Source organism: Erithacus rubecula, assembly GCF_903797595.1.
Source record: "Erithacus rubecula genome assembly, chromosome: 3".
Classification (NCBI taxonomy): domain Eukaryota; kingdom Metazoa; phylum Chordata; class Aves; order Passeriformes; family Muscicapidae; genus Erithacus; species Erithacus rubecula.
The window spans coordinates 135,484,672-135,497,398 of record NC_136689.1 but is presented as its reverse complement, the minus strand read 5'-3'; the positions used below and the strand labels follow the sequence as shown (position 1 = coordinate 135,497,398).

The 12,727-nt window shown below is 39.3% G+C and overlaps 1 protein-coding gene across 1 annotated transcript in view; it reads right to left on the bottom strand.

Annotated features, from left to right (window-relative positions):
- Positions 1-1,967: 1,967 nt before the first annotated feature.
- Positions 1,968-12,727, bottom strand: part of DEPTOR (DEP domain containing MTOR interacting protein) — a 74,362-nt gene continuing 63,602 nt past the window's right edge. The window contains exon 9 of the mRNA XM_079302145.1: positions 1,968-3,625. Coding sequence (XP_079158271.1) covers positions 3,497-3,625 — 129 coding nt within the window. The 3' untranslated portion in view covers positions 1,968-3,496. The remainder of the gene's footprint in view (positions 3,626-12,727) is intronic.

Sequence of the window (12,727 nt, the reverse complement as noted above, 5' to 3'; positions counted from 1 at the left end):
CTGTCTCTGGTCTGAAGGCCAAGAGGCACCAAATTCAAATCTCATGTTATTCTTTGAACTGCACTAGGGCAAATTTCACAGAGATCAAGACCATGATGAGGGAACAAGCTGACTATTAAACCAGTAATTCTGGGACAGCATTGACACATCTCTAGCACTCCAGTCATTAGGGAGGGTATGAGCAGAAAATTAAGAAAAAATTTTTAAAAACACTTTGAAAAACAGTCCTACTGAAAGACCTTTTAATTCCAAACCTCTTGAGTGTGATCTCACAGAAGGTACAGCAGGCCACACCCACTCATATTTCAGAAGCTGTTATGACACGTTTTTAATTCTGAAAGTTTTATTTTCAGCTTCTACACAGACCAAAAACGCTGACAGTTAAATTCTGATAAACCTGACGTGGATTATTGCATCATTGTGGGAATGAAATGCCTTCCATGGCACTAGCTGGGGAAGCAGTTGTGTTCAATACCATACATATGGTATTTGATCTTGAAAAAGAAATGAAAATAATGAATCTTGTAGGAAATATAACAGGAAAAACTATGATAAATATTGCACTGATTTAATGCTTCAATTAGCTTAACTGCTACTTGAATTTAATTAAATGTTACATTGCTTGAAGATGGCCATAAATTATTTGCAAATGTACATCTACAGAGGATTGGCACTAATTTGAGTGATTAAGGCTTAAAGATTTATTAGAGGATCTTGCAAGATTGACAGTAATCAAAAACAAGATCATAGAAGAGAGTAAGTCTTACAAAAAATGCCTGTCTTTTTAATGAAGCTATTACTGCCAATGCCAGGGTTTTGGGGTTTTTTTTAAATTTCTGGTATCTTGCTTCATTCTACACTGTGATATTCATGCATCTCTTGAAATGCCTCACTTCTGTGAATAATCTTAAATTTCCCCTGGCACTTTGCAGGAAGCAAGGTGCTCTGTTACATTTGCAATTCTGTGCCCTCTGAAGCGCATGAGAGTTTGACACTGACTCCTGTGGGATGTCTTGGAGCATATGCAGCACTGTATGCAGACAAGCTGCAGTTTAATTGAAAGTATACATTTCATAGCTTGTTTACTTTCCATCCTTTTTTTCCAATATACAACATTTAATTGCAGACACGATTTGAATATCTTTGTCACGTTGAAGAGGGAAAGAATTAATTAAATCCCAGATTGTCAGTCAAGTTGAGAACACAATATGGAAATCCCTGTTAAAACAGAAGGCAAGTAGCTGTGCTCAAATTGTGATAGAGACTAATGTATCTTGTGAATCAAGATGCCATCTCCAATCTGTAACATAATGAAACACACAGATTTCTCCCTGCCCCCATTGCCACTCTTTTTGCTCCAGTCTGAAGTGCACTCTGTAATGCATTATTAAGCCAAATTCTGACCCAGTTTCTTAATTATCTGTAAGCTACAGAGAACTTCTAGCAGAATATTAACTAAGGCAAAAGATGTAATAGATAAACCCATGATGGCATTAGAAAGAATCATTAGCATTTTGCTAAGAAAATCCTTCAATTGTAATATTTAACTTAGTCTAACATGCAGAATTTATATCATAAAGGGGTTAAGCCACCAAAATAACCCAGGGGAAAAAAAGAAAAGAAAAAAAAAGAGAACATTTTAAAAATATATAAATTAAATAGAAATATTTGGAGAAGCATTCCTGGATTCACAAACTCAAAATACTTATAGAATACTGAAACATTTCTGGAACAAGAAGATTGTTTCCAACTGATCTGAGTGGATACCATGGACGGTTATTGCAATCTAATATAGCATTTTATGTGCCCAGTTATTTATTTTAGACGACCTGTGGCTTTTATATGTGGGCCAAAATTCTGAGGAGTACAATCAGGATTAAGAACTGTCATAGCAAATGACAATTTTAAACAAATCCTCCAAACACTCTTGTGCCTGGTTAGTATTGAGTAAGCAGCTGCAGTTTCACATCTCCCTGCACTGCTGCATATTAGTGGAATACGAGAGTTTTTTTGGTGAAAATATAACCACAGATATACAAAACCAGAAACAAAGAACACAAGGTCTTCTTCCTGCAAAGCTGCAGGAATATATGAGTTTGAAGATGAGCTGTATCTCTGAAGAAAAAGTGTTTCAGTGAGTGAAAAACATACTGAAAGAGCAATTTATTTAGTGAGAACAATTTTTAATACAAAACATGTTTCAATATTATTTGAGGAAAAATACTTTCCCCACCCCATAATTGAATGATTTGTGCATATAGAAAGTCAAGCTTTAATTGTAAAATTTAGACAGCAGAGAAAGTCTGCAAAATGTATTTATAATTTTGTGATGCAGAATGTATTCATTCAGTTCAAAGATCAAAGAAAATCCATGCAGTCTCCTTAACATCAAGTTGAAGCGTCACCTAACTCTGCAGAATACAGAAATTTTATGTTTTTAAAAAATACTTCTTTCATGAATTCATCAATGAAAAAGTCCTACTGTTTGACAAACAGTAAGAGTCAGTTAAATGCAATGTTTTATCTGTAATAGTGTCAAACGCAGGTCGTGAGGGAAGTTCATTCTTTGCAAAACATCAGATGATTGGAAAGTGCTGATAAGCTTAATGTACATTCAAGTACATTGCTTCAATTTGAAGTGTACTTTTGCTACTGGAGAATCTGAATGCATCATTCCTTATACTAACAACGTGAATTTCCCACTACAACCTCACAAATATTCTTCTGGGAATTAAGGTGTCCAAAATTTCTCAAAAGTGATGAATAGTAAGACTGAGGCACCTTTCCTTTACAGGTATGGAAAAAAACCTCAAAATCAATATTTTATACTCAAGCACCTAATCCAGCACACAGGCATTGAAACCAAAAGACCAATTTTCAATGGCAGTTTCTGTAAATTACCATATGTTTTTCCTTTTTCTTTCTAGACTATCCTCTACAGAGCACAGACACTTTTCTCATGCATTTGCAGTTCGTTTGTGTTTGACTATAATCAAGCCAGTATTTAGTCAGCTGTCCCTCGGCCCAAGGAGACAGTAACTGAGAGTAACTGCACATGCTCCAGGGACAAAGCTGGACACCAGGACAATGTTTATCACTGTCAGTATCTCATGAAACCATCTGTGACATCCCGACCCCACAGAGCTTGGCTCTTTCACCTCCTGAAGTGCTCTGATCCAGTAGTGGACTGGACTGGAGGTCCCCAGCCTCTTAGTCTGGAACCCATTCTGGCAATGCAGCCATGGCTGGAGAGACCACCTAAAGGCCTGATCGTGTCTCTGCTGGGCACAGAGAAGTCCACAGTGAAAATATGCTGGTTTCTATTGTTCACATCTTAGCATAATCACCAGTGCTATTATTGTTAAATGAAAGAGAGACCCCTCCCCTAAAAGCAAAATCATCTGTGTAGACACAGCAACATTCTGCCTTGTGTCATGCCACTCCATGGCTGTTGCTATTTGTCACAAAAATGTCCAGTAATAGGGGTTTTGCCTTCTCAGGCCTCCATTTCTTCCATCACTTCCATCACAATTGTTCGAGGGCCAGTCAGGATGAGGTTGCTTACTGTCCTGTAATCCACATGGAGAACATTGAGGCCATTGACAGACACGACAAATTGGCAAACCTGAGGAGAAAGCAAGCAGCAAAATGAGTTACGCATTAGACTTTATTGTGTTAGGTTAATTACACAGATTTACATCAACTCCTGTGCAGACAAAACCTCCAGAACTCTTTACATCATCTCATTTGCTCCTCTTAAAAGTCCCCACATTGCTTAGAATTAGAATTTTTTGAAACACCAACTTTCAAATTGCTGGAATTCAACTTTCCAATCCTTAAGGTTTGAGGTCTTATATCAATAATTTTTTCTTTTAACAATGTTACTTTTTCTTCAATGATATTTTACGGTATCAATGGTGCATTGCAAACAATACGGGACATCCAGATAAGGGGGCCCCAGCACACGAAGGACAACAATTGTTGGAGCAAGTCCAAAGGAGGCCAAAAAAGATGATTAGAAGGATGGAGCACTTCTTCTATAAGGAACTAAGGCCAAGGGAATTAGGTTTGTTCAGCCTGAAAAAGAGAAGATTTCTGGGTGACCTTATTGTGGCCTTCCAGTACCTAAAAGGAGCCTACAAGCAAGATGGAGAGGGACTATTTTCACAAGGGCCTGGAGAGACAGATCAAGGAGGAAGGGCTTTAAGCTGGAATAGAGTTGGTTTGGAATAGGTATTAGGAAGAAATGCTTTACTATGAGTGTGGTGAGGCACTGGCACAGGCTGCTCTGACAAGCAGTGGATGCCCCATCCCTGGAACTGTTTATGGCCAGGCTGGATGGAGCTTTGAGCAATCTGGCCTAGTGCAAGGTGTCCCTGTTGACAGCAGGGGGGTGGAAACAAGATGATCTTTAAGGTCCTTTCCAATGCAATCCATTCTATGACTCTATGAAGACAGCTCTGACTACTGCAGTCTGTTATCCTTAGTTTGTCTTAAATGCTTTCTTAGAAATAATTTTATTTAGCTCTTGGTATTCACAGTAAAAATATGCACCATATTTCCAGACTCAGGTCAAGGTCTGGATGATGACTTCACTAGATTCAGTGCCAAAACTTCCAATGTTATAACAGGAACCAAATGGATCCAAATTTTAAGAAATAATATTATGGAAGATTAATTCAATACTAGGACAGACTAAAATGTCACTGCCTTATGACTGGTTTTAATTTCCTTTAACCAATTATGGCTAATTAATTAATTTCAAATATGCTAGTATTTTGTTTGTAAAAGCTGTAACAAATACAAACATTGGAGGTTTTGTATGATCATAGGCCATTTTCAAGCAAAATAGTCTTGATAGAAATATACTGACCAACATCACTGTACATCTTTGAACACTTAAGCAGATAAAAAGTCACATCAACATTTTAAAAATATTCAGGCAAAGAAAATAAAATGGATTCCTCAAAGACATTAAGACTTTTCGGTATAATTGGTAAAAAAGTAAAAAAATGAGTGTAGTGTCTAGATTTGTATTTTTTGTTGATAAAAATATGGAGCCTAAGGGAATAATAATATAGTCCTGATGTTTCAATGGAAACCATACATTTACTAGAAGACTATTTTACCTGTATGTCATCATGAATCTGTAAGACAAAAGCTATGAAACAAGCATCACCAGAAATTTTCATGCTTTATTTCATATGTACACACTGGATCAATGGGTTGGGGTCAGTTTTATAAGGTTCAACCAGACCAGGTCCTGGGTCCTGCAGCTGGGTCACGACAGTCCCATGCAGTCCTGCAGGCTGGGGAACAGTGGCTGGAAAGCTGCCTTTGGCAAAGGACCTGGGGGTGCTGGTGACAGTGACTGAACATGAGCCAGTGTGTGGCCAAGTGGCCAAGAAGGACAATGGCACCTGGCCTGGATCGGAAACAGTGTGGCCAGCAGGACCAGGGCAGTGACTGTGCCCTGCACTCAGCACTGGTGAGGCTGCACCTCAAATCCTGTGTCCAGTTCTGGGCCTCCCACTACAAGAAGGACACTGAAGGGCTGGAGTGTGTCCAGAGAAAGACAACAGAGCTGGGGAAGGGTCTGGAGCACAAGTCTGATGAGGAGCAACTGTACAGCAGTAACAATTCTATCAGTCCATGATTTTTCACTTTTCCTATTTAGGCAGAAGCACAAGACAGAAATGGATGTGGGAGAGGTGGGAAGCAGCTCTGGTATCCTCCAATGCTAGCTCCAAAGCAGATTTTCTTGCATGTCAAGTCACTTAACTTTTGTTAAGTGCCTACTAACAATTCTCTCTCAAGTAAAATGTGTGGTGAAAGTAAATTTGTATTTCTGCAAAATGGACAGAATGTAGCTATCGATTTAAGAAAAATGATAGAGGAAGCAAACCCAATCCAAAAATGTAATGTTTCCTAAAAAATGTCACTGATTACTTTAATCTCTGCTACTTAGAGCCTCTGCAAAGGAAGAGTGGCAGCAGCAGCCCCTGAAGGCATGGTAGACTTTTGGACCTTACTCTTTACCCTCAGAACTCCTTTGCAGAGCTGAAGATCCTGGAAGTAGCCTTAGTGGTAGCCTAAGTGATCACTGAAGTATTTAGTGATACAACTGAGTAAACTCCCATGGCAGTAATCTTTCCTATATATTAATATTTCAGCTGCAAGTTGCATTGGGAAAATGGTTCCGTTTTTGCATGCAGACAAAGCCTTCTAAATGTTGAGGATTTTTGTAAAGGTAACCTGTCATCCTCTGCAGTGTGTCCAACTAATATTTAACTGGCATGTCTATTTATTTTAAAATGAGATTATTGTAGGTCTCAACTTCCAGTGCTATTTCCCAATACTTTCTATGGCTTTCCAAGATTGTATCAAGTTTTACTGAATGATAGTTCTGGCTCTATAATATTTGGGCTGATTTAAAACAGACCTGCAGAAACAACATCGTCTCTTCTGGCTTAAAGCAATTTTTGGAAGTTAAATGGCTGATCTTTGTTTTACTGTTGCATATTCTCAGACTTCTTGAGTTCCTGGAATCCCAATGCATGGGATTTGGCCAGGTTCACACATGCAATGGATAAATATGCAAGCTGCATCAGGGTGTGGGCATTCAGGGCCCTGTGGGGAACATCCCTGTGTTCAGAGGAACAGACTTTCAGAGCAGCCAGTCACCCACACCAGGGCTGCAATGGTGTAAATCAGATGGTACAGGCACAATGTGAAAGCAATCTGGATGCTAAAGAGTGAATTTCTTGTGGAAGACAAGAGCTGACAAGTCAGCATTCTCAATGTGTTTGTTTTACCACACGCCCTTGGCAGTACGATTAACCAGCAAAGCGTACGGGCTGAGAACAGCTCCCTTTGTGCCCTCCTTCCCAGGGCATCCACATGGCTTATTAGTTTCATCATTCTCAGTGGAGAGGATTAGATGCAAGAAGTCCACCCAGGCCAGATGAGAAGAAAAATGCAGAGGGATGGGCAATACACAGAAGAGCACAGTCCCATCCTAAAACTGCAGGAGAAGACCCATGAGGAACAGGAGATGGTAATAAAGAACCAACTGCCCTGGGGGTAGAAAGCTCTCTCCATAATAATTGCCTGACCAGTGCTCCTGAGGGCTGAATCTCTGGAAATTTCAGACCTGGCTCCCTCAGGGATGAAGAAATGTGGAGCCATTTGCTGTGTCCTCCAATCCTGGTGAAAGAGGTTTGCACAGTTCTGATCCCTTTGCTACACTGACTGCTGTCAACTCACTCAGTTTTCTTCTCTCCACCCTGATTTGCCATTCAGCACTGCATCCATCAAGGAAAAATGAAATGCTGCTTTGTGCATTTTAGTCATCATTAATCCTGCCCCAAAAATGCTCATATTGTGCACTGCTCTACTGAAATTAGAAAATAAGCAAAGGCAAAAGAGTACCCACTCGGCAGCCCTGACTGAATATGTCAACCCATATATTATTATCTCAGGAATTCTCTTAAGGAGAGTGGTTTACAAAAACACAATGATTTAATGTTACATTCATAAAAACACATTTCAAAAAGCTGTGAGTGCTCAGCTCATAGCTGTAGCTGTTAAGGGCTTTGTAACTACAAACATGCAAAATATTTGTCGGTTTCCACACATCAGTAACTATAATAGATGATAAACTACAGTTAAAAGAGCCTCAAAGAACCTTTTATTGCTCATTTCCTCATTGCTCTCCAAGGAGCTTCACCAGAGATAACCATCCCTTTTCATCCCTTAGACTTCAAGAAATGACACAGCCCAGAATAAATTCCGACCATTTTGTTGGTCAGGATGTGGTGATCTAAAAACCACAGAACTAATAATAGTTAAATAAAGCAACACTCAAATGAAAAAAAAAAAAAAAAACCAAAAAACCAAACAAACAAACAAAAAAAAAGCCCAAAAAAACCCCTCACTTAACTGATTTCAAATATTTAAGTATTACAGCAATAAACATTTATTGTTGAGTCTTTCAATTCCCCGCCATTGGAAACAGCAGCTCATGGAAGCAGGAAAGGCACCTCTGTCTTTCTGTGGGTTTTCCATGGTGCATACAGAAGGTTTAACCAAATTCAGGTGTCCCCATAAAAAGGTAACTTCAAGTTTGGACATACATTTGAACAAAAAGGATCTGGGAACCTGTGGTTTGAAGAAGCTAGTGAAGATTCATCATGCCATTTATCATTGGACTGAAGATGGCAAGAAGAGGCAAGAACAATTTGTTTTACCGTAACATTTACGGGTCACAATCAGGATTGTGCTGTACTTGGAATGCACAATCTTTCCTCCCCCTCACTGGTAATTGCTCTTTCCTCCACAGCAATCTTTGGCTGCCTGCCCCTCCTCAGTCTTGCCAAGCTGCCCTGCAGATGCACATCCACACCCCTTGATTTTCCTGCTGGGACAACTGCCTGCTGGCCAAACCAAAGCCCCTTCCCTCCAGGGGGCTGCCTGCACCAGGGCTGGACAGCTGAGCTGGTGTTGATCAGGAGCTGAGATGAGGATGACTGTGGGATCCTTCTGAGGAATGTCAGGGACTGGCTGCAGGCATGGGTGTGGAATTGCACAACTCCCTTAAAGCCAATCATTAAATAAAAACATTGCATACCTGTCACAAATTCTTTGTTAGTTCTGCCTCAGGATGACCTTAATATATATATAAATGCTACAGGAATGTTCTTAGAGGACAGGCAGCTAGCCTAGATCCTTGGATATTCAGATGCTGTTTGCACTGTAGGCTTTAGTTAGCTCTCCATGAGGAGCCAAGCCTTGCTTGCTGGACTTTTTTGAACGTAATATATTGAAAAATCCTTTAATATTGTTCTTTTTTTTTTCTAGGCACACTTTTTAGAAGGGTGTTATGAAAGTTTATGAAGAGCTGGAAATTCCTACTGCAGACTTGGACTTAAGTGATCATTACTGTTTGGGACAACCCTAAAATGACATTTAAATTTATAGACACAGTGAATCCAAAGGTTCATCTCTGATACATAGCAAGTAACAGCCATGCACAGTCAACAGATTATATATCTCAAAACACTAGGATAAGTCCATGATTAGATGGCTACCTTAATTTGAGATAACTTTTTTTAAAAAAACCCATCCAGATGAAGAGGAATACAAGTGGCTGGGGATGAAGAGGCAGTGTGGCTGGGGATGGTGGGGGCACTGCCCTTTCCACAGCAGTAAATGTGTGCCCCACTCCAGCAGATGGGGGCCTGAGGTGCTAATTCTCAAAAGATTTATCATTTACATTTCAGTGCCAACATCAGTGTCTGGAATCCACTCTGCTTTTTTTGTTTGTTTGATTGACTGTGAGATTTTTGTGGTTCTTTGGTGGTTTTGTTTGTTTGCTAGCTACTCTTAAAGAAAGTACAAATGCTACTAAAATTGCAGATCAAATAGGTATCAAAGCAATCAATGTTACCAAATATAATGTAGGCTTGAAATTCTCTAATTCAAAGCTAGATTATGCAATGACACAGTAAAGATAATGGCAAAAATACTGTTTTTCAGCAGTGCTGATACTTTACCCCATTATCTAGGCAGCAATGAGAATATTCAGAGTCTAAAACTGCAAAGCACAAAGTCTATGCCAGTACAAGTTTTCTCCTTCAACAGCAACAAGGTCTGAAACAAGAAGGTTTCATGGGCTGTTTAGTACTGATAGCAGCTCTGGCATCAGCAATTAGCAATTAATCAGCAATTAATTTCCACTGAAGGTGTGGATATTACTGCACAGATGGCAACTGTATGAAGGAAAATAGTAAAAAATGCTGGAGACAGTGTTCGAACAAAATGTATTTTGACTATTTTATAGGGTAGAATTAATACCAGAATTGACAATATAATTATTTCAAAAAGAAAAGTATATCCCAATGGTAATATTTTTGCTTTTCTTCTTGGTAATGAGAATTAAAATTAAATCCATTACAGAGACAGCTTGCTTACATTTCTGTTATACAGATACCCTCAATAATTATAAATAAATGCTTTTTTCATGTTGTACTAATCCAGCAGGGACAAGGATCAGCTTGAGGAAGAGGTTTGAGTAGCTCAAACTTATAATTGTTTCCTTACAGTACTCCGAAATTCACTGTGATCTTCCAGAGGAAAGTCCTCCACATGTGGTTAGCAAACTCATCTGTTTTCTATGTGCATGAAAGACCCACAAGATCCTGATTTCTATTAAAAATCAGGCCATGCTGTCAGTAAGAACCCTTCCTTACAGGCACCCATGAAATCTGGGCTGAAGGGTTAATATTTGCAATTGCCAGTGCCCTGCAGATGTCATTAGCAGGATACCCAAGAAAACAAACTTTTCACACTTTGGATACTTTTGAAAGCTGTGGGCCAGTTCCAAAATTGAGAACTTACTGGTTGATTCCCATGGTATGGCCACAGCTCTCACCTGGGAAGGTTACTAAACTCCTAAAACTGAGAAGGAAAAAGCAAAGCAAAAAAAAGAGAAGAAAATACAGCCTTTACCAGTGCTTGTTTCAAGAGTCAATACAGCTGCTTTGGCTTTTCTTGTTTTGCTGACAGATTTCAGCAAAATTTGGGCAAGGCTTAGGTGCTACAAGAACATCACATCTGAAACATAGCTTTCCAGCTTTCTGCAGGGAAGAAGGGACATCCAAACTTCCAACATTTCAAAAGAAGAGTTATCTTTCCAATGGGATTCTTTCCCCCTTGCACACCTCTTGCTCATCTGCAGATGCTGGGAACTATTCCTCCCACTCCTGCCTCTCAAGCACCACTGCCCTCCAAGCAAACAGATGGAAATCAAGGTGTCATTTTTAAAAAATCTAATTTAAATATGAAATTTGAAGGAGCTGAGAAATGAGTGAAAGTAAACACTTCCATTTAAGGTTGTTACTTTGTCACAAAGGAACAAAAAACCTCCACCTTTTCTACTTTCACTGCTGTTACCAACTAGAAAGGAGCTATTTACAAGTGGATAACCACAAAGGTTTGCTTTGCCAGGTGTTAGATCTCTTGAATAAATCTTCTCAATTGCCACATCGCCTTCTACCTCACATACCACATCATGGGTTTGTATACAAGACCCTTCGTGACAACACCCATAGTGAGTGACAATGAGGTTTCTCTTTAGGGTGTAAAAAGATAATTTTACTTTTAAAAGAAATCTGGAAAAAAGTGTTTGCTTATTAAAAGCTGGATCAGTAATCTGGGACCTCACAACTCTTCTGCTCACAGAAAGGGATACACTCAAACCTGAATTGCCAAGGAGTCTGTGCATCCAGATATGAAACCCCTTTCAAAGGGGAGGAAGGTTCATAGCAGGACTTGGTGCCTGCAGTCCCAAGAGGTGCTCCTGTCCCTTTGTGCTAGCTCTGGGAGCAGCACACCAAAGCCAGGCACCGCTCCCTTTTCATCCTTTTCATCCCGTGCCAGCAAAAATAAATAAATGAAAGGACTTGTCTCCAGGCAAAATAAGTTCCTTGATGTGCCTGACATGGATGAAGGAAGGAGGCAACAGATACATATCTGCTTGGAGGCAAAGGGAAAGAGGGACATGAAAAGGAGGTGAAGATAGGATCAACCTTCCTGACAGGGCTTACACTTAGACCAGTAAACTGAACCTTAAGTTTTTAGATAACTTAAAGTCCCAGTGAAATCAATAGCAAGATGGATGTTATGGTACCAAGAAAAAGTGCAGAGAAATTCAAGGCAGGAGAACAAAAGTGGAGGAGAGAGAAGGCAGAGCTCAGTTTCTTTTACACACTTATACATCCAGTCTGCATTTATGCTGAGACAAGATTTCTCTATTTTAATAGGTCACCTATAGCCACAAAGCAAAGGAATCCCCATGCTCAGCAGAGAGCCAAGGCTACAGAGATGCTGAATGAGAGTCTAAGACCTAAGACTAACTTCTATATAAAAGCAAACACAGGCATCACTGAATTTTTTGCTCGCATTCTGCTAAGCTTTACACTGTCACAAATCAATGAGGAAAAGAGATGAAAATCAGAGAGCTTAAAAGTTATGTTTCTAGTTAGATTTTTATCTTTGGGTTTGTTTTTTTTTTAAAGAGTTCATGCAATCTTGATAGGATTAGTAAAGTAAAACTGGAACCTCACAATTCACAACCAACTGCATGTTGCCGGAAGGTTAAAAAATCATACAATGGCCTTTCCTCCATAACTGAGGTTACTGGATGGAACAGAATAAATTGCAGATGTGTGTTCTGTTCTGTAAATATCTCTAGTGAAAGTGTAATTGGATGTTGAGTGGGTGGTGTGGGAGTAGGCAAGTATCCAGGCTTTGCATAAAAAAGATTTTGTCTCTCGAGAGATGTGTTTCTTGTTCATTCTTGACACTAGTCTGAAACTGGCCCACTGTTCCATCAGGGGGCTAGAAACTGGGCACCAGCAGAGCACAGTACAATTAACTCCATTTACAGAATTAAAATATAAGTTTGTAATTCTTATGCTCCATCTTGGTCTGTGACTGCAGAATGGTGTGGATCATTTGCGTGGGCAAGGCTTCATTACACACTTTCATTATGCACATATTATATACTTCTTTCATTTTTAAAAAAGAGGCTGAATATTTTATAGTATTCCAAATAAATTGGTCTCCAACAGAAAAAAAAAGCCCCAATGGGACTTAAATGACATAATCTATAAACTGTATAAAGAAAAATAATAAAATAATATCTACTTTACAACACAATACAGTA